The 22,700-nt window shown below is 38.3% G+C and overlaps 1 protein-coding gene across 7 annotated transcripts; it reads left to right on the top strand.

The window, feature by feature from the left end:
• The first annotated feature begins 268 nt into the window (after positions 1 to 268).
• LOC102228083 (gastrula zinc finger protein XlCGF57.1-like) lies at positions 269 to 22,368 on the top strand. Of its 7 annotated transcripts, none has more exons than XM_023338958.1 (17): positions 269 to 361; positions 525 to 683; positions 1,153 to 1,340; positions 9,033 to 9,140; positions 9,392 to 9,554; positions 9,634 to 9,715; positions 9,819 to 9,929; positions 10,198 to 10,236; positions 10,391 to 10,856; positions 10,940 to 11,094; positions 11,270 to 11,498; positions 11,592 to 11,656; positions 11,828 to 11,977; positions 12,104 to 13,967; positions 14,080 to 14,148; positions 14,268 to 14,360; positions 14,485 to 15,830. In XM_023338958.1, exons 3-17 carry the CDS (start codon positions 1,175 to 1,177, stop codon positions 14,583 to 14,585), a joined length of 3,861 nt encoding a protein of 1,286 aa, XP_023194726.1. In that variant the 5' UTR covers positions 269 to 361; positions 525 to 683; positions 1,153 to 1,174; the 3' UTR covers positions 14,586 to 15,830. The 7 variants fall into 7 exon arrangements, with proteins under 7 accessions (XP_023194726.1, XP_023194722.1, XP_023194723.1 ...); XM_023338954.1 differs by having other exon boundaries at positions 10,195 to 10,236; XM_023338955.1 differs by having other exon boundaries at positions 1,150 to 1,340; positions 10,195 to 10,236.
• Positions 22,369 to 22,700: the final 332 nt, after the last annotated feature.

The following is a 22,700-nucleotide window of genomic DNA, read 5'->3' as shown; positions in this document are numbered from 1 at the left end:
TGTTTACTGATATTTGTTAGGCTAAAGTGAACATGACAAAAGTAAGAAAACGACTAATTGGTGATTAAAACAAAAGCCACTGTGTAAGAAGAAGCCCACAGAAGACCAGATTTATCATTGTTTTAACAACATCTATCGATTAATCTGAAAGTTACAACAACAACATGATCATATGGCTCGTTTACCGAGAAATTGATCAGAAACGCCGTGAATCGGTCGGATCCGCCTCTCTGGCTGCAGTGCGCACTCCCGACACAGGGGGGCAGAATTTCTCACGAGACCGGAAGTAGACTTGAGCTTCCTGCTGTTAGCTCTCTGGCCAACAGCGTGTGGCGCGGGTCTGCTGAGGAAAACCTTTCAGGTTCGTGTTTTTGGAGGCAACTTTCTGGCTCTGAATCTTTACTTTTGGAGCGTTAAATCGGAACCTAACCGACCGGAAGTTAGTTTCCAGCCTGATTTTTGTTCTGATGTGAGCTAACAGTCCGCTAGCTTTTAGCTAACCGCCAGGTTTTTCTTCTCCTCAGAACCGACGCTTTCCTGACCCGGTTCTGGTGACACAACTTCTCCCTTCCAGCACCGAGCAGTGACTGCTACCCAGCCGCATCGAAGACGAATCAACCGAACCGAACCGGCAACTGTACAAAGAGCTCCTTTGTTCTGCTGACCATCGAGAGTTTTGCGCGGTAAAGTGAGACGCCTCGGCTCTATTTCTCTGCTTTAACATGATTTATGTGTGATAAAACAGTAAATATGAATATTTAATTAACATCTCAGAGCAAAATCTCTGATCTGCAGATGTTTTTCAACCTGATGAAACTCATTTTCTGAAACTATAATTTTAATATTCAAGTTATTTTAAGCTGAACTCGATCTGTAAAGGAGCTTTGTATTGAACCCAAAGCAGAAAAAAATGAATCTGATGTTTTTTAAAAATCTTAAATAGAAAGTCAGGGCCGTTCCTACCGCTTTGGGCCCTGATGCTCAGCAGTCTGATGATCTGCTGCAAAATAAGATGAAATAATTTAGCTCCAGTGCTACAAAATTCAAGATTATTTGAATTTGAACTAGTATGCTAGTTTTCATATTTTTAAACAATTTAAAATGACTGAATAAGTATTCAGATAGTTATTAACGAGGGTTTGTCTCCAGCAGCAATTTGCAGTTTGGATCCAAGATGGAAGATCTGGTGGAACCGACTCTGCTGCAGGTGAAGGAGGAAGAGGAAGAAATGGTGCAGATAAAGGAGGAAGAGGACGAAATGGTGCAGATAAAGGAGGAAGAGGAGGAACTCGACATTAAGCAGGAAGGAAGCGACGATGAAGGCTCAGGATCCAGCAGAGGTAACGGTTTTTCCCAGAGTTCTTTGCTCTCATTTGATCACATCTGAGGAATCTAGACTGACTGCTAGTCAGTTAGCATTAGCCCCAGCTAACTCACGGTTAGCTGGGGCTAACTAACTAGAGTCAGATAGCTGGGGGTTCCACCATGAGTTCTAGTTGTGCTAACAGAGACCTGGTATACAGACTGGGTTCATACTGGGTTCAGACCATCAAGAGTTTCAAAACCAGTTCGGGAGCCGACCGCTAACCGGTCCAGATTTACCAGTGTCCGCTCCGCTGTAAAAACAAGCCTGTTGGTCAGAGCATTGACATTAGTGCTGTAGAGCGGCGGCCCGTCGCCATCCACTGCAGTTCGACTCGGATTATTTCTGCCTGATGTTGGAACCGATTCAGTCGATCAACAAAGATCACCTTTCCTCCCTTAGAGGTTTTTGGGATTTTCTAATGACCTCTGGCCTAACACAACAGGATTAGAGGGGGAGAGGCGACCCCAGGCCACACCTACACGCGTACTATACCAACAGGGGAATATTGGTTTAGTCCTGCCAAGAGGGAACTTCTGTTTCTAGTTTGTTGAAAGAGTAAAAACCCAAAATAAAAATTTATTTTGAAGCTCTATTACCATAATATAACTGAAGATTTGACTTTTAATCATTTTTAAAGAAATTGCCAAGAGGGGACCTAGAGATCTGAGCGACGTTTACCTTACAAAGAGTCTACTCATTTTTGACCGAAAGAGGATTTACTTACTACAATGAATTACTTTAACTCTTTTAAGAAATTTATGATTTAACTTGAGTGATATTATATAATTATTTTTTTTTTCCAAAACAAATATTACCTAAAAAGTGGGATTGTGGGCACATTTGAAACTAAATTATATTTTACCATTTAATGATAGCATGAATTAATAACAAGGTCTGCAGTATCAACAGCAAATATATATTTTAATATAAATTTTGTCTTGGTCGGTCTGTACAGAACGACACAGGTCCCCTGTTGGCTGGTGAAGAATGACACAGGTCCCCTCTTAGATAGGATGGAGCGACATACACACTCCAGATAAAAAAGAAAATGGCCTTTTATCAAATATCTTTACTTCTGAACTTCTTACTGAAGTAGGGACAGACAGACAGACAGACATATAAACAGTAGGATTTGAATCTGGTGGACAATAAGTTTCGCCAATGATGAGATTCTTGTTCATTTAGACAGACAGACATAACTAAATCAATGTGTCCATATTGTTTTAGTTCCAGCCCATGTCAAAGGCATTACAAGACAAATAAAGGTCCCCACTTGGTGTGTACAGAACGACACAAGTAACCTCTTGGATAGGATGGAGCAACATACACACTCCAGATAAAGAAGAAAATGACCTTTTATCAAATATCTTTACTTCTGAACTTCTTAATGAAGAATGGATGGATGGACAGACAGACAGACAGGTAGATAGACACATAAATAGTAGGACTTGAATCTGGTGGACAATAAGTTTCGCCATTAATGAGATTCTTGCTCATTTAGACAGACAGACATAAATAAATGTGTCTACATTGTTTTAGTTCCAGAACATGTCAAAGGCATTACAAGAAAAATAAAGGTCCCCTCTTGGTCTGTACAGAACGACACAGGTCCCCTGTTGGCTGGTTAAGAATGACACAGGTCCCAGATGGAGCGACATACACACTCCAGGATGGGTGGATAAAGAAGAAATTAACTGAATTATTTTTAAGACAAAAAAACATGTAAGCTGAAACAAAACAACTTAACGTGAACTATTTCAGTTAATATAAACTACAGATCCCAACATTTGTCTGACATGTTTCCTCTGCATGGAAAGGTGAAACGGTTTATGAACTGCCATTCCAATAGTGAGGCGATCTGCAGCACAAAGTGGTCAGAATAAAGAGTAAAATATTATTTACAGAGCACATTTTTTAGAGAAATTTACAACAGCCTTTGTCAAAAATATTAGAAAATAAAAGGTGCCCTCTTGGTCTGTACAGAACGACACAAGTCCCCTCTTGGATAGGATGGAGCAACATACACACTCCAGATAAAGAAGAAAATGACCTTTTATCAAATAGCTTTACTTATCAACTTAATGAAGTAGGGATGGACAGATGAAAATCTTCAAATTTGATTGTTCACCAGGAAACTTGTCATAGAAATTAACTGTTGTAATTGATAACCAGAAATTCTTATATTGATCTCATTGTGTGTATTTGACATGATAAACATGATCATCTAAATAACATTACACCAGCACATTTCTTTCAGCTTTAAACATAGGCTCTACTTGCATACTTACTGATAGCTAATTTATCACATACATATTTTTGTTAAAGTTAGCAAAACTGAAGAAAGAAGTCAACAAATGCAGAGTAGTTTGTATTTTCAGTCAAAGTTTACTTTAAAATGTAACAATAGATGAAGTACTAAAACAGTTGTTTTGGCATTTTGTCAATAGTGCAATGTTTATATGAATATCTTATGAATGCACAAAAGCAAATATAAAATGAGTAAAACAAAATATCAGGACAGGACAGTAAGGTAAATATCTTGACTCCAAAAAATATATTAAAATGATTTGTCTAGTGCCAACCAACATTCTCCTTGGGCACTGTACAACATTCACATAAAAGGCAATTAGTTAGAGTTGTAAATCTAAGAAACCCGGAAGAATGCGATGAATCTTCACTTTATCGCAGTCTCCCATCCTGAGCAAGCACATTGGCAACAGTGGAGAGGAAAAACTTCCTTTTAACAGGAAGAAACCTCCAGCAGAACCAGACTCAGGATGAGCAGCCCTCTGCCTTGACTGGCTGGGTTTGAGCACAGCTCACATTTCAAAATCAGTATGTTAAAGCTCCATTTAGATGGACGAGCATCACTGTGACCCTTAGACTGACGCTCCGTAGTGCGAGCTCCCAGCATTCAGGCACAAAACACTGACGCTCCGTAACGGTAGTGGTTAACATTGTCTGTCCATCATGTGAGGTGTCGGGATTCTGGTTCCAAGCATTTGTGGTGTTATTCTTGGCACAAGCTCCTCTTTACAACTGCAATTTTGTTGTGCACAAAATATTTAACTGCTTTCCAGTCTCTCCCATTGTCCCTTAGGATCGGATTCTCTTTTAGGCATCTGTCACAGTCCACTTTTCCAGGGATCTTCAGTTCCTTTAGGGTCCTTGAAATGCTGGATGATGACTTCTCTTTCTGTCTCTGACCAGGGCCTTTTGGATTTCCCTGTAAGCAAATGAGGGAAGAGAAGGAATAAATTGATTAATAAAAAGCACCAACACCAAATTTAGGAAATGAAAGTCAAGGTTTTTCATTTGCAGTATTTTATAGAGATAACTGAAAAACATACCCTTTTGACTTGATGCCAATGATGACTTTTTATTACCCTCAGCTGCCTTGCATGATGAAGTTCTCTCCTTGCAGTGTTTATCCTTTGACGTTTCTGAAATATATGTGTCAATGAGAAGTTTACATCAGATTGAAACAATATGATTTTAAAACTATTCATTAAGTTCAGATTTTTTTCCTTTACCATTACTATACAGGAGCAAAAAAAATTACCTTTTTGACTTCTGTTAACAGTCCCCTCAGATTGGACATCTGCTTCTGAGTCACTAGACTCCTCCTCAGCTGCAACAAAATGTTTTCAGTAAATATTTAAACACAATATTCATTTTTTTGCCGACAGTGTCCAAATTGCATATTTCATACAAAATAGACATATTTGAAATCCTTTACTTACAGTTGATGTTTGGTGTGATGTCTTCCAGGGATTTTCCTTTGAATTTACCCATTCCACCTTGCAGAGCAAAAATAAGTATTTTACAGTTTTGACTTAAATTTGAATTAAATTCATTCACAACCTTTTTTTAATTGATGCTTAGTGTGAATATTCAGTATTCATGTTTAATATTACACTTCTGCATTTGTTTTGCAAGATTTTCTGTCTCAGAACTGACTTCCAAATGCCACACAGCACTTGTGTGAACTAGAGAAACCAGTTTTTATTGAGGACTGGGCTTTCAGAGCTAACAAAGGCCTTCACCCAGGCCCTTCCCCCACCACCAGAGGAGCTGAAAGAGGTTTCACGATGAGCTGAGGCCTCTTTCAGCTACCAGATGGAAATGATTCAAGTGAAAGAAGCCATGCCCACTGTTTTCTCCTTCATGAGAGCCATTCATCTTGTAACATTTGATCATTTTTGATTCTGTATCTTTCCCTTTTCTCTCTTATCTCTTCACATGCACTCAGCGGCACGCTTACATAACCACAACATGTAAGAATGGCAACAGTCTTACATGTTATATAAGAAAAACTGATTAAGCAGATAAACACATGTTCTCATTTTGGAACCTCTCTCAAATGTGTTAGGGTCCTTATCTTTTAAGTCATGTAAGTTATAATTTGTCTATATTTATGGTTTATCACAGTAAAGTTAAAAAAAAGCTTTTAGCTTTACTGTGAAACATTTACTACATGTTATGTCTAACTTTATATTTAGACACAACATGCTTTGTGTCTAATATGACAGCCTGATCAGATGGAACAATAATGCAATTATCTAATGACTTGTTAGAGAAAAGCTGGATTGGGGTTTATTTGAAGGATGTGATTGTGGCATATAAAATATTCTTGTAGATTTGTAAATCATTATATGACAAGAATTTTCCAATTTTAGTTTGCCTAGTGAAAATACTCATTACCTTAGAGATCAACATATAGCGTTTAACTGAGTAGTATACTATAGCGTTTTATACTACTCAGCTGAAAAAACTGGCTGTGGCCAGTTAGAGGCCGGAAGACATGGGGTAACTTTTGCAGCAAAATGAATATGAAATAGCAGCGCTGCTAGCACATCAGTCACATATATATATTTAGTATCCCTTTAGTAAGGTAGGGATTTTGTTCATTTTTTTCTGCTAGTGACAGTTCTTTCTGGAATGGTTATGTGGAGAGCTTCAGAGAATTCATGAATCAAATTATAATGTGCAGAATCAGGATCACATGCATTAAAAACACTGCTCCAAGCTTTGGTTTCAATGCTTACACCAAGCTGTAGCAGAGTCCTTTCATTCAACCAGGAAATTAAAAGTGCTTTACGTGAATTAGGGAACATTTTCTGTCTAACAAAACAAACAAAAAAAAAGAAAGCAAAGGAAAGGAAAAACAAAAAAAGTTCTCCATGATTTATGAAGTAATGAGAGTTCTCTGGATATACTAATACAAAAGGAAAGTAAAACTATAAAACTACCTATTAGATCCCCGTATTTAATAAGAATAAGTGGTCTGTAATATACTAGCAAGGGTTTCTCTGGATTCTTGTTCTGATAAAACTAAATTTTGGTTCTCCATGTTTGATTATATACTTTCTAAGTCTGCTGTAGTTTTTTTTTTTAACTAATGGGAGTTTCTCTAGGCCTTGTTCTGATATATCAGATTATATTAGAATTTAGAAGGTTTCTAAACCCTTGTAGAAATAATTATAATAAAGAAAAGATACAATAACACAGGTTTGATTTGTTTAATCAAGTCTTGCGTCATGTAATCCCAAATCGATTATAATACATGTTAACCAACAGCATAAAAACCTAGACAATCATTACAGCTGACAAAGCTGACAAAAGAGGTACAAGATAAAATCTAAGACACAGTTTAGACACCATGGTCTTTCAGACCCTTTCTAGTATATTACAGACCACTTATTCTTATCAAATACGGGGATCTAATAGGTAGATCTTGATCTAAGGTAATGAATAGTTTCACAAGATAAACTAATACGATTTTCTCTAGATTCTAAGTTTGTTCTAATTCCTGCTCTTGGTTGAGTAAACTGTACAACAAAATCTTCCTGTTCCGGGTTGCTAAGCATTGCTAGAATATGAACACCAGGGGTTTCTCTGTGATGTTTCTGTTCTGAGTAATGGGTTTGATTCCTGTTTGCATTACCAGAAAACAAATTCTCTGTGGCCACCTGTTATATGGTACACTCTTGGAGACACAGTAAAAAGTAGCTGACTACTTTTTAAGCACCCATGATTATTTAAAGTCCACTATAATGTGCTTGTTATCTCAATTTAGAATTATCAGAATTGATTTGCCTTATAGAAAAGGTCCACACTTGACTTGTCTTCAATGACAGAGGTCCTATGATTGCTGGTATTGAATAACACAAGTCTCCACTGAGATACACTTAACTTATTTTTGTATTCAACCATTTTGGAGTTTATATGGCACTTTAGCTAACTAAAAAGAATCATTAAAAATTTGAAAAGTTCTTACACAGAAGGAGTTGATTGGATCTGCAGTTAAACTCTGCTTGAAATGTTTAATTCCATAGTTAAACCTCTGGCACCCTCAATAAACCTTTTAGTATTACATTGTACGATGCCAAAAATGGCTGGCGTTGCAAAAATTATTCCAATTTACAAATCCAGAAATAAAAATTATATTTTATCAAAGGTTCTCGAAAGAGCTGTCCAGGGCAGATTAATTAAATACATGGATAAACATCAGATTCTTTCCAATTCCCAGTATGGGATTAGAGGGACGTCCCCAGGATTCAATTTTGGTTCCGTTACTCTTCATCATTTATATTAATGACTTTGTAAACTCTTCTAAAATTTAAACAAGTTCTGTCTTACAATCAGCAAAACTAATTTTATTTTGGTTAGACCAAATAAATTTTTATCATTAACTGATCAAACAAATCTTAAAATTGAAAATGAAAACATAATGAGAATGAGTTCTACAAAGTTCCCGGGGGTCTTAATAGACGAGTCCTTCAATTTTAAACTTCACATAGAATATCTACTAACAAAGTTGTCCAAGTATGTTGACCTGTTTTTTAAATTAAGGTTTTATCTGCCTTTATCCACACTTTTAACTATGTAAACTCTTGTTGAGCCACATATTAATTATTGCTAAATTGTATGGTGCACCACTTACACTAGTTATATCAGGAAACCTGAAAGTCTTCAAAAGAAGATAATAATAAGAGGTGTGTAATGGTCCCAGTGTGGTTTTGTACAGGCATGGCTGTGACGTGGCCTGATATAAATATGTCTAAAAAACATTAGTTCAGTTCATTTCTGCTGTATCCACCCATCCTGGAGTGTGTATGTCGCTCCATCCTATCTAAGAGGGGATCTGTGCCGTTCTACACCAGCCAACAGTGGACCCCCGTCGTTCTATAATTCTGTAATGCAAATCAATTTTCATTACCTTGATTTGTAATGCAAATCAAGGTCCCCACTTGGTTTGTATAGAACGACAGCAGCACCACTTTGAATAGATAAAGACAGAATAGCAAACTGTCCGTGGCCAATTGGAGGCGAGGACCAGAACACAGCTATGTAGATGCAAATGCAACCATTCACACAGAGGCCTATAACCTGGGCCCCGTGAGCCTTCCAATCCTTAACCATTTTTGGTGACTTTGGAAGTGTTGAGCACTTTTCAAATTCTAGGAGGAAGAAAACCAACCTTGAGATTTTTTTTACTCTTTTTTGATTTAAGAACGGGTAAGTTCCACACTTTTTTCTTTAATCTTTTCGGGATTTCATCCATGTTGCCATGCTTTTTATTGTCTTTTGTATAAACAGTGATTTTGAATCAAATTGTTTCAAAAATAGTTAACACGTATAATATACTTTTTTTTTTCCACAGAAAAAATGAGGACCAAAAGACTTTCTCCTGAGAAGGAAGCCTTGTACTTCATCTCTTCAGATCAGGACAAAGCCATATTTCGGAAGACATTTATTAACAAAGACAAAGGTATGTTTTGCTTGAGAATATAACTTTTTCGGTACCACATTTTCTGTTCAAAACCCTCAAGTAGGTTCAATTTTAAAGGACTGCATTTGTGTTACAACACTGAACTGCATATTGCTGCAGTCTGTGCATATAATCTTCATTATGTTTTTTTTTATGTAAGGTTTAGCCAGTTCAACATTGTTTGAAAATATTTACTTTCTTTCATGTGAAATGCATATGGAAAGCTAAATTCATTCCATATGTTTTTTCAGGTGATGGAGTTTTTGCTACTGAAGACATTGAGCCACAACAATTCCTGCTGGAATATGTTGGAACACACATCACTGGCTCTGAAGGAGAGAGCCTGCTTAATGAGTATTCAGAAGTAGATGCAGCATTTTTGTTTTTTTACAAATTTCAAGGAAAAAGCTACTGGTACGTACAATTGCATGAACCTCCAAACTATGAATCTAAGCCCAGGTGTAATTGTAATTTTGTCCATTTGTTTTCTTAGCGTTGATGGTAGTAAAGATACAGCAAGACTTGGAAGATTCATGAATGATGATCACATCAAACCAAACAGCAAAATTCAAATCGTAAGTATCACAGCCAGAAGTCACTATTTATTAATTTATTAACCGTTTCATTGAAAAAAGACTGACTGAAATTAATTTGTTTTTGTGACTTTGTGACCAACAGGTATTGGACGAGCAAAAAAGACCACATCTGTGTGCATTTGCTATCAGAAAAATACTGGCAGGAGAAGAAGTTGTATTTAACTATGGGGATGATACGTGCAAATGGCGACAGGTATGCAACTTTTAATTATATAAATTTCTATTTTTTTCACGGCATGTTTTTCCAAATACCATGAATCTTAGAGATTATATCTTCATCTTTGATTTTTACTATGTTGTACATGTGCTATGCAAACCTCCACAAATTTCTTTAAACATCTTAAAACTCAAAATGCAAAGTAGAATTTTAAAATACTGTCAATGGTTAAACAAACCGTTGTCATAATTGTGTATAATTAATATAATTTAATCCTGTAATTCTATTTTTTTTTTTTTAGAAGACTGCTGCATCCTCTTGCAATAAGCAGATGGAAAAGAAGGTAAAGATGCATGGAAGTTTCTTTGTTCAGCTACATTGAGTGAAGAAATTCTAAACATTTTCCTACTAAGTCCAGGTTATAGTGTGCTTGTCCTGTGTATTTGATTGGTTTTCTATTATCTAATTGAAATTCCCCCCCCTCCTCAATATTAAAGGAATCCCGATGGAAGAGCTCACTAGAAAATCTGGAGTCTGACCCTGACGTGACGAAAATCGATGGTCTTCTCTTCAATCCAAAAACTAAGATTGCAGATGGATGCAATGGGGCACAAGTCTTTCCAGGACTCTTTGGCAACTGCCATGTGGCAGTGAAACGAGTTGTTAAACATGTTGCCAACAAAGAAATGGAAATGGCAAAATTACTATGTTCAGAAAAATTAATGGTGAAACATTTGTTGCAGCCCCTTGAAGTGTTGGAAGACTCGTACTTTGCTTATTTTGTCTCCCCTCTTTGTGAGTATAATCTCAGAGACCTGATTGAAGATAAGGATTTTCCTGAGAGACAAAACCTGACTGAGCAGTGGAGACTGGGAATCTGCAAGGAGTTATTGCTGGGACTTCAGGAACTCCACTCACACGGAATTTTGCACAGAGATTTGAAGCCTCAAAACATCTTGTTTGGCAAGTTAAGGTTAATGGGCAAACTGTACTGTACTTTTATGTCGTGATAATTATATGACAAATTATATTTTATTTGTCTACAGGTGTAAACAATAAATTGTATATTGGAGACTTTGGGGCAAGCAGAAAACTAGATCCAACAAAATCCACCTCTTCTTCACTAATATCTGTAACTTTGTCCTGGTTGAGTTACGAGCAAGCTCAAGAACACAAGTACAAGAAAGAGTCAGAAGTCCAAGTATGTTGACCTTGAAAATACTAATTAAACTGCATATCATGATTCTTTTATTATTATTATTATTGTTGTTGTTTTTCATTCTGATTTGGCTAGTTAATTGTCAAGAGTTACTATAAAAAGCTTATGATTACAACTGTGAAAGAGCATTGTTTTAATGTAATTTGTTACATTTTAGATCGCTGGATGCTTGATGCATTACATCCTCACAGATGGCCAACATCCCTTTCAACAAACAACACCATACTTCAAGAATGCCTTTGGGATACTTGACAATGTCAAAAATGGCAATTTCACTCTTCACTGTGAGGAAAGATGGAGCAGCCAAAGAGATATGATTTCCCGGATGCTGAGTAGATCACTCGAAGAACGTCCCACCATTGAAGAAGCTCTTCAGGCATTCATGTGTGAGTACTATTGCTTTAAATATATTATCTAATCTTATGGGCTAAAAGCACTATCTTATGTAACTCATGACAACTGATTAACTGTATTTACAGGTTTGGCACATCAACCTGATTATACTGCAACCATGAACAACGGTGGATGTGAGAATCAAAATAAAGTAAGTAATTCTTTCAAGTAGGGTAGGCTAATATAACGTTAGTTATCTGTAAGAGACTAAAGATTTTTCCACAGTAGAGATTTTGTCTTACTTTGTATTCCACTGCCTAAATATATTTATTGTCACCTGATATAGACATGTATTCACTATTTGTTGTTGTTATTATTACAGGATGGACCCCCTTCAACAAATTCCTGCCCTGAAACCTTTAATGACATGAACATTCCAGAGAGTTTGGTCACAGATCTGCCTGGCATCACTGCCAGTAACCCGCTGCCTTCATCTCTGCCGACAGAAGAGGAATTTTCTGAGTGTGAAATGGTAATAAAGTGTTTAATTACTGAAGTAGTGGTAAAGATAGTTATAAATGTATAAAATAAATATGCATGTATGATATTATTATCTTGTTTGCAAAGTAATTAATAAATAAACTACATTTTCTTTCAGAATACTGAAGAACAAGTTTCCCCTGCTCTGGAAATGTCAGATCAAGAAGTGAATGATGACCCACAATCGGAGGAAGAAGAAACTACAAAAACTGAAGTAATCCACAGAAAACCATCTTGTAAAACTGAGCAGCACTCAAATGGCAGTAACTCTCAACAATGTAAGATCACAGTAAAAATGTCTTCAAACACTGCCCATCAACGTATCTATGACAAGAAGAATTATTGTCTTTTCTGTGAGAAGCCTTATGCAAAAATTACAAGACATCTGAAACAGAAGCATTCAGACAAACCTGATGTGGCCAAGGCACTCGCACACAGGAAAGGATCATCAATGCACTCCTTGCTATTGGCCAAAGTAGCAAACATGGGAAACTATCAGCACAACTGTTCTGTCCTGACCTCTGGGGAAGGACTAATCATCCCAAAAAGGCAAGCAACCCATCAATCAGCTGGAACCAACTACCTACCTTGCAAGTTTTGTTTTGCTATGTATGTCAAGACAGATCTCTGGAGGCATTATAAGCGTTGCAAACTCCGGTCAAAAGGAGACATGGTCACAAGAAAAGTTCAGGCAAGTTCTTCCATGATGTTGCCCATGGATATTGCGATTTCCACTGGACTTCAGAGGGTTCTCCAGGACATGTCATATGACAATGTATCTCAGTTAGTAAAGGCAGACTCCCTTATTATTTCACTGGGTGAGAGAATGTACCTCAGAAACGGAGAAGTTGGACGACATCAAGCAGACATCAGAAATAAGATGAGGGAACTTGCCAGACTTGTTCTGATGGCAAGAAACATTGACAAGGATGTTGTTTTTTTGAAAGACTTGATCTGTCCAGGAAAATTCAACACAGTCCTTGAGGCTGTAAAACAGATGACTGGGTTTAATGAGTTATCCAACAGATTCAAAGTGCCTTCAACAGCACTAAAACTGCGGCATTCTCTTGTGAAAGTGTCACATATTTTGCAAGGAGAGGCACTGCGTCAACAGAATGTTGATTTAAAATCAAAAGCAGAGGAATTCACCAAGTTAATTGAACTAGAATGGACAACACATGTATCATCCAATGCCCTGAAAACGCTTTACCAGAAAAAATATAATATCCCCCAAATACTGCCTTTGTCAGAAGACATCAAAAAGCTCCAGGACCATCTGAAAAGCCTCCAGGTGGTCTACAAAAGAAATCTCACTGATAAACCAACAGCAAAATCATGGAGCGAACTCGCTCAAGTCACTCTGACACAGCTAATACTGTTCAATCGTCGTAGTGAAGGAGAAGTTTCAAGAATGGAACTCAGCACATATTTACAAAGGAGCCAACACGACATGCATGATGAAGTTTTAGAGAGCCTTTCAAAGTTTGAAAAAAAACTTTGTGAGAATCTCACCAGAGTAGAGATACGGGGGAAAAGGGGCCGCAAAGTGCCTGTCCTGTTCCCAACAAATGTAAAAGAGTCTGTGGAACTTCTGATTAAAACTAGAGAAGAGGCTGGGATTTCCCCCACCAATCCCTACATTTTTGCTCGTCCATATTATGGATCCCAAGAGAGCTTTCGTGGATGTGACTGTTTAAGACGGTTTGCAGAAAGCTGTGGAGCTAAACTCCCACAGAATCTCACATCAACCAAACTACGGAAACATGTAGCCACAGTGTCACAACTCTTAAACCTACAAACCCACGAACTAGACCAGCTGGCAACTTTCATGGGACATGATATTGAGGTCCACAGGGAATTTTACAGACTGCCAGAGGAAACAATCCAAATGGCAAAAGTCAGTAGACTTCTTTTTGCTCTGCAAGGTGGAATGGGTAAATTCAAAGGAAAATCCCTGGAAGACATCACACCAAACATCAACTGTAAGTAAAGGATTTCAAATATGTCTATTTTGTATGAAATATGCAATTTGGACACTGTCGGCAAAAAAATGAATATTGTGTTTAAATATTTACTGAAAACATTTTGTTGCAGCTGAGGAGGAGTCTAGTGACTCAGAAGCAGATGTCCAATCTGAGGGGACTGTTAACAGAAGTCAAAAAGGTAATTTTTTTTGCTCCTGTATAGTAATGGTAAAGGAAAAAAATCTGAACTTAATGAATAGTTTTAAAATCATATTGTTTCAATCTGATGTAAACTTCTCATTGACACATATATTTCAGAAACGTCAAAGGATAAACACTGCAAGGAGAGAACTTCATCATGCAAGGCAGCTGAGGGTAATAAAAAGTCATCATTGGCATCAAGTCAAAAGGGTATGTTTTTCAGTTATCTCTATAAAATACTGCAAATGAAAAACCTTGACTTTCATTTCCTAAATTTGGTGTTGGTGCTTTTTATTAATCAATTTATTCCTTCTCTTCCCTCATTTGCTTACAGGGAAATCCAAAAGGCCCTGGTCAGAGACAGAAAGAGAAGTCATCATCCAGCATTTCAAGGACCCTAAAGGAACTGAAGATCCCTGGAAAAGTGGACTGTGACAGATGCCTAAAAGAGAATCCGATCCTAAGGGACAATGGGAGAGACTGGAAAGCAGTTAAATATTTTGTGCACAACAAAATTGCAGTTGTAAAGAGGAGCTTGTGCCAAGAATAACACCACAAATGCTTGGAACCAGAATCCCGACACCTCACATGATGGACAGACAATGTTAACCACTACCGTTACGGAGCGTCAGTGTTTTGTGCCTGAATGCTGGGAGCTCGCACTACGGAGCGTCAGTCTAAGGGTCACAGTGATGCTCGTCCATCTAAATGGAGCTTTAACATACTGATTTTGAAATGTGAGCTGTGCTCAAACCCAGCCAGTCAAGGCAGAGGGCTGCTCATCCTGAGTCTGGTTCTGCTGGAGGTTTCTTCCTGTTAAAAGGAAGTTTTTCCTCTCCACTGTTGCCAATGTGCTTGCTCAGGATGGGAGACTGCGATAAAGTGAAGATTCATCGCATTCTTCCGGGTTTCTTAGATTTACAACTCTAACTAATTGCCTTTTATGTGAATGTTGTACAGTGCCCAAGGAGAATGTTGGTTGGCACTAGACAAATCATTTTAATATATTTTTTGGAGTCAAGATATTTACCTTACTGTCCTGTCCTGATATTTTGTTTTACTCATTTTATATTTGCTTTTGCGCATTCATAAGATATTCATACAAACATTGCACTATTGACAAAATGCCAAAACAACTGTTTTAGTACTTCATCTATTGTTACATTTTAAAGTAAACTTTGACTGAAAATACAAACTACTCTGCATTTGTTGACTTCTTTCTTCAGTTTTGCTAACTTTAACAAAAATATGTATGTGATAAATTAGCTATCAGTAAGTATGCAAGTAGAGCCTATGTTTAAAGCTGAAAGAAATGTGCTGGTGTAATGTTATTTAGATGATCATGTTTATCATGTCAAATACACACAATGAGATCAATATAAGAATTTCTGGTTATCAATTACAACAGTTAATTTCTATGACAAGTTTCCTGGTGAACAATCAAATTTGAAGATTTTCATCTGTCCATCCCTACTTCATTAAGTTGATAAGTAAAGCTATTTGATAAAAGGTCATTTTCTTCTTTATCTGGAGTGTGTATGTTGCTCCATCCTATCCAAGAGGGGACTTGTGTCGTTCTGTACAGACCAAGAGGGCACCTTTTATTTTCTAATATTTTTGACAAAGGCTGTTGTAAATTTCTCTAAAAAATGTGCTCTGTAAATAATATTTTACTCTTTATTCTGACCACTTTGTGCTGCAGATCGCCTCACTATTGGAATGGCAGTTCATAAACCGTTTCACCTTTCCATGCAGAGGAAACATGTCAGACAAATGTTGGGATCTGTAGTTTATATTAACTGAAATAGTTCACGTTAAGTTGTTTTGTTTCAGCTTACATGTTTTTTTGTCTTAAAAATAATTCAGTTAATTTCTTCTTTATCCACCCATCCTGGAGTGTGTATGTCGCTCCATCTGGGACCTGTGTCATTCTTAACCAGCCAACAGGGGACCTGTGTCGTTCTGTACAGACCAAGAGGGGACCTTTATTTTTCTTGTAATGCCTTTGACATGTTCTGGAACTAAAACAATGTAGACACATTTATTTATGTCTGTCTGTCTAAATGAGCAAGAATCTCATTAATGGCGAAACTTATTGTCCACCAGATTCAAGTCCTACTATTTATGTGTCTATCTACCTGTCTGTCTGTCTGTCCATCCATCCATTCTTCATTAAGAAGTTCAGCAGTAAAACTATTTGATAAAAGGTCATTTTCTTCTTTATCTGGAGTGTGTATGTTGCTCCATCCTATCCAAGAGGGGACTTGTGTCGTTCTATACAGACTAAGTGAGGACCTTCATTTTTCTTGTCTTGCCTTTGACATGTTCTGGAACTAAAAAAAATATACACACATTTATTAATTTATTTCTGTCTGTCCATCCCTAATTCATTAAGAAGTTCAGAAGTAAAGATATTTGATAAAAGGTCATTTTCTTATTTATCTGGAGTGTGTATGTCGCTCCATCCTATCCAAGAGGGGACCTAAAAAATGTCCCCTCTTGGCCGGAGGGTCCCCTGTTGGTGAGTGTAAAACCACGCGAACCACCTGTTGGATAGGTGCGTAAGCGCCACAACCTCTGCCCTGCTTACACACACATACACACACACACACACCTCTGTGGACCTTTGCATGTTATCGTTTACATCTGGAAATTTTGTGCACGCGCACAATGCTGGAGGCCACCAAGACAATTCATTTCCATGCTGCTGCTGCACTCTGTGTGTCAGCTATGCTACACAGAGACTCGTTGCCATGGCAACCGACAACACCAACACTTTATGTATCAGGCTTAAACACCAAAATCACTCAAAACATTTTCCACACAAAGAACAGAACACTCAGTCCGTTACAGTTTTGTTTTCAGGCGTTATGTTTTTGCAATTATCTTATTAACTAGGCTAACACAGTGGTGGTGGATTAGCTACTGCTGCTATTAGCTAGGCGAACATAGTGGTGGTTGGTTAGCTAATTTAAACACCTGCTCTTCTGATCTGTCAGTTTGTGTGGGTCGCCATTTTAAATTTTTTTTAACTGAACTGAAACACTGAATTCCACATCACATCTAAATGTTACAGTAGTTATAGTCAAGCTAGCTTAAATGAGCTACGTATTTCTCCCTTAATATTTTTTCTCTTAATTAAACTTTTTCCTGATCTAATCTAGTTGTAGTTTTGACAATTAGCATCAAAGAACTGCATCTGTTTCCCTTTTACATATCAGGCATAAGTTTTTGATAACGGCTAAAACCAATGCTAGTCGTCTTAAGCTAGCAGCTTTTTGTCCTCCTGCAGGCGACAAAGAGCAGGAGGGATCTAGTGTGCGTGATGTCTTTCTGTAGGGGATCCATAGAAAGAAACAACAATCGTTTCAGGATAAAGGTTAAACAATAAGCATTTAATGTAAGATATGTACAACTAGTTAGTGCCGACTACGAGTTTGTAATTTCCTTCATCCGTTTAAAAAGTGTTTAAAAGGACAGCGCATCGGGGGCAACGCACAACCCACGTATTGAGCCTTAGTCCTCATGGCGATGGTCACAGGTTCGACTCCCGGCCTGGCGACATTTGTCGCATGTCTTCCCCCCCCTCTCTCTCGTTACCCTCTTTCCTGTCGAACTACTTTTAAATAAAGGGCACTGGAGCCAACAAAACCTGGAAAAAAAGGACAGCGCCTCTTGAGGAGTTACAACTCACAGGACAATGTCTGCTCCGGTACCGCCGATGGTTTAATTTAGTTCATTTGCAAAAGCAGCATCATTCTGAATAATATCCAACTCTCCAGGCAAGCAGGCTAATTTCAGTAGGTCTTCATCTGTTGATTCTTAGGACTTCTCTGCACTATCAACAGTAAGTAGCAGTTCTTACTAAAATAAATCCCTCAAATTATATATACATGTATGCATCTCATACTGAAGTACAGAGTAAGTGTAAAACTGTTATTTATTACTGATGGCAGGAAACAAATTATTTGGATTGCTCAGGAAACTAACTGATTTTTATTGTTTGTGTTTTTGTCTTGCTGTAGATTTAATCTGTGATGAAAGCGCTGAGGAGGCTGGAAACCCAGCAGCACTTCCAGCCAATCAGGCGTCTGCTGGACCGGCACCGCCAGCCGGACCGAACCGGTCAGCAGCTGGAACCAGCGCTCCTCTACGGAGTACGTTTTTATACCAGTTATCATCACAGTCAGAAATACGAAGTAAAGAATAAATGAATAGGTTAACTGTAACCGGGAATGATGTGTGTGTGTAATAGAAACTGCTTTGCTTATGTTAATTCCAGGCTGTTACCACTTTGCGATGCTTTTAGCTAAAGCTGTTTCTACATAAAACCTTCCTGCCTGTGTAATAAAAGTTCTGAATGTTTCTCAGCTTTCAGGTCCGTGGAAAAGAGGAAGAGAGCACGGAAACTGCACAGGAGACTGTCGTTAATTAATGGATTAATCTCAGGTGTGCTATTTCAATTTATTTTATTTAGTAAAGTCAGAAGTCATAGCTACTGGAGGTTTAATTGCATTAATGTATTTAAATGTAATTTTTTCTATCATTTAGAGTCTCTGCTGCTGTTGGGGAAAACTCCAGGAAGACATTCAGCGCGCAGAAGAAACGCTGTCCGCCATCTTGATAGTTTTGATAAAACAAAGGCCACTCTGCTGCTTCATGCGACTCGGACTCTGTTACACAGCGTCTCCTGTGACCTGAATGTCATTTCAAGGGATTTGTGTGATTCTACCTGCTAAGTGTGGGAGGCCAAGAGGGTAGAGTTGATCCAAATGAAATGAGAAATGTTGTAGAAGAATTAAGAGAAATTCCTGATGCTGTTCAGATTATTTTAGACCAACAGAATGGGCTCTTTGTGTGAATCAACCTCCAGCTTCTCCTGATAGTCAAGAAAATGCATTAAATGAAAACTAGACCTGGGAATTACTTCAGGGATTTAACTGATGAGCTGGGAGGCACATCTCAGGGATTTATGGCAGCAGAACTAAAAAAACTGCTGAACCAACCAGAAAACAAAAGAAAGAGGTGATCTGACTTCACGGCATCGGTGGATTCTGACGGCATCAGAGCTGGAAGGCTCCGGCAAACAGGAAGAAGATGAGTTCCTGCTAAAATACGCAGCATTTCTTAAGTTTGATAAGAGAAGTGTTTTTACTGATGGATCAACTCTACCCTTTGGTTTTTAAGGTTTTAACAAAAAAAACAAAGAGAAATCTTGTAGATTGAAGAAACCTGTCTCATGTATGATTGTGGGAGCAAGTGGGTCTTTAAAAACTTTCATTGTGTTTTACTGAATTGTAACTGAATTGTGATGGATGTTGTACCGGATGACATTGTTTGGATTTATACTCTTTTTCAACACATGTATCCTGAATTGTAGAAGATGAATAAAAATATAAAATTTGTTGAAGGAATACCTCATTCTTTTGAAAATCCTTTTCCAGTGAATCGAAGCCTCTTGGTCATTTTGGATGATGTCATTTTTATCATCGATCTCACTCCTACCTGCCCAGAGCGTTACAGGAGAACGGGAATGTCTACCTGAAACTAGTCAGGATGTCTGAAGGCAGAACAAGGATGCTTCTCCTCAAACATGAAGATATTCTGGCACATTGCTCAACCGACCTTCAAACTTTGTGTGAGATTGCTTTGAACATTATAAAGGGTAACATTAACATTCTCAACACCGCAAATTGAAAAAGCAACAAAAGCTCATCAGACTGTTGGCTGATAAAAGAACTGGTTTAAAATGTAAACAGCTGGCTCTCCAAAGTGAAGGCAGAGGGTTTGTTACGTTAATTATCACACAAACTTTATCCGCTGGAGCTGATTCAGGAGCTGAGATGGAGGGGAAATTAGTGTTTGTGGGATTCATTATGGTCAGAGGAGGATGATGAGAGAGACGTGACCGGGGACAGATTGAGGAAGAGTTCAGGTTAACTGCTGCTGGACCTGCTGCTGCTGCTGCTGCAGCTGCTGAAGGAGAGGAAATGTTCATGAAGAAAGAGCGTTTCATGCAGGGAGGAGGAAGCTAAGCTAACACTAAGCTAGCAGGCAGACTGAAAAACACTGGTACCACAAGGTGCCACCTTGTATGCGGACAATGGTGTCAGGTTTGTCGAGGGAGGAACAGGCCCTCTGCAGCAGGTATATAATTGCATCATCCACTCCTAAATGGGCTGGTATGCAAACTGGAGAGGGTCTTGGTCTGCATCTAGCTGTGACCTCAGATGTACCAGAACCAGCCTCTCCATAACCTTCACAATGCGAGAGGTCAGAGCAATGGGTCTATAGTCGTTCAGTGTTTTTGAGCCATAAAAGTCTTCCCTCTGCCTACATCCCCCAGAATGCCGTGTGATTCTGGATTGGAGTTCAGTGAAATTGTCTCTGTTGGTCATATTTCTGGTCAAGATGAACACTGTTCTTTTAAAATGAGGTCAAAGAGACAATGTTTGATTCTACTTTTGTGCATTCCAAAGCATTTAAAATTTTAATTGAATGAAAAGTTTGAGTTATTACATTCTCAGTAACAAGCCTTTTTATCCCTTCAGGACAAAACCGGGATTTGAACTCCAGTTTGGGTCAGAAGACACCAGATACTGCAGAGACCAACAATGAAGAGGATGAATCTGAACCTCAGCAGTTAAAACAGGCGGACAGTGGGGTCTGCCTCATGTACGGTTTGACTCCAGCTTACTTAGTTCTTCAAATGAGTTCTCACCAAGGTCAGAAGGATTTAGCATGTCAGATCTGTGGAAAGACTTTTCTCTACAAATGTAAACTGAATTACCACATGAGAACTCACACGGGCGAAAAGCTGGTCTCTTGTCAGACTTGTGGAAAAACATTTCTCTGGCAAAGTAAACTGAAAGAACACATGAGAAGTCACACGGGGGAGAAGCCTTTCTCATGTCAGACCTGTGGGAAAGCTTTTACTGAGAAAAGCAAATTGAGGCAGCACATGAGAACTCACACTGGAGAGGTTTTCTCATGTGAGACCTGTGGAAAAACCTTCATGTGGCATAGTCAGCTGCTAGGCCACGTCAGAACCCACACAGGAGAAAAGCCTTTCTCATGCGAGTTCTGTGGAAGAGCTTTCACTGTGGAAAGTAAATGGAAATACCACATGAAAGCTCACACAGGTGAGCCTTTCTCTTGTGTGACTTGTGGAAAAACTTTCACCTTGCAATGTGCTTTGAGGGACCACATGAAAACTCACACAGGTGAAAAGCCTTTTTCATGTGAGACGTGTGGGAAAGCTTATATCAGGCAGAGCACTTTGAGGGACCACATGAGAACTCACACTGGGGAGAAGCCTTTCTTGTGTCAGACTTGTGGAAAAGCTTTTAATTGGCAAAGTAGCTTGAGTCTCCATATAAACTTGCACACAGGTGAGAAGCCTTTCTCATGTCAGACCTGTGAAAGAAAATTCACTTTGAAAAGCCAATTGATTCTTCACATGAGAATTCACTCTGGTGAGAAACCTTATTCATGCCAAATATGTGAAAAAAAATTTAGCGTTAAAGCTCGGCTGACAGTTCACATGAGAATTCATACGGGTGAGAAACCTTTCTCATGCCAGATGTGTGGAAAAACTTTTACCCACCAGAATTCTTTGAATTTTCACATGACTTCTCACACAGGTGAAAAGCCTTACTCATGTCAGACGTGTGGGAAGGTTTTCAACATGCAAAATGGTTTGACTCGTCACATGAGAATTCACACGGGCGAAAAGCATATTTCATGTCAAACCTGTGGAAAAGCCTTCAACCAACAAAGTCATCTGACGTATCATATGAGGTCTCACACCGGTGAGAAACCATTCTCATGTCAAACCTGTCCAAAAAAGTTCAGCAGAAAAGATCTGTTGAATGTTCACATGAGAACTCACACAGGCAAGAAACGTTAAAATCCGTCTTGTTTCTTTCTCAGACATCGGCACATTTGAGAATAAGCAAACATGCAGCAGATAGATGGTGACTGGGATGAACTTTTCCTTTACAATATGATTGGAGTTACTGTGGTAATAGGTGTTGCTAATATCATTTAGTGAGGAAAAGAAGGAGCTCATTATAAGCGCTCTTGTTTGGTACGTTGAACCATTCCTCCTGCTAGGGTTGTCAAAAATAATCGGTTGTTTGATATATTTGTATCAGTTGTTTGCCTGAAAATTGACACAATGGCAGCTGTTTACATCCGTCCCCCCATCCCCCCCCCCCCCCCCAATAAGCTGCTGGAAGTTTTAAGTTTTCCTAACAGGGAAACAACATCCAGAAGAAAAGTCATTATGTGCATTTAATTAATGGTCCCTGATTGATATGGTGAGTCAGTCACATTTGCCGTCAATCATTCCTACAAATATCGCAAAATTCCTTGCAAATATTTCTAAATTACTGCCATAAAAATCATAAAATCTTGAAGAGTCTGTACTTAATCACTGAAGAAAATATTCAGACAGAAATGAAACAGAGCTGCTGCTGGTTGGATCTGCATGGACCAGGGCCTTGTTTACACTAAAAACATGTTTTCAATGCTTATGATTCATGTTTG

Source organism: Xiphophorus maculatus, chromosome 9 (genome assembly GCF_002775205.1).
Source record: "Xiphophorus maculatus strain JP 163 A chromosome 9, X_maculatus-5.0-male, whole genome shotgun sequence".
NCBI classification, from domain to species: domain Eukaryota; kingdom Metazoa; phylum Chordata; class Actinopteri; order Cyprinodontiformes; family Poeciliidae; genus Xiphophorus; species Xiphophorus maculatus.
This window is presented reverse-complemented; position numbering and strand designations above follow the sequence as displayed.

Excerpts from the sequence above, each read along its gene's own strand:
- LOC102228083 (XM_023338954.1), top strand. The coding sequence starts at position 1,175 with ATGGAAGATCTGGTGGAACCGACTCTGCTGCAGGTGAAGGAGGAAGAG. Across the intron at positions 11,657-11,827 it reads GATGTGAGAATCAAAATAAA|GATGGACCCCCTTCAACAAA; the intron begins GTAAGTAATTCT and ends TTATTATTACAG. Across the intron at positions 11,978-12,103 it reads AATTTTCTGAGTGTGAAATG|AATACTGAAGAACAAGTTTC; the intron begins GTAATAAAGTGT and ends ATTTTCTTTCAG.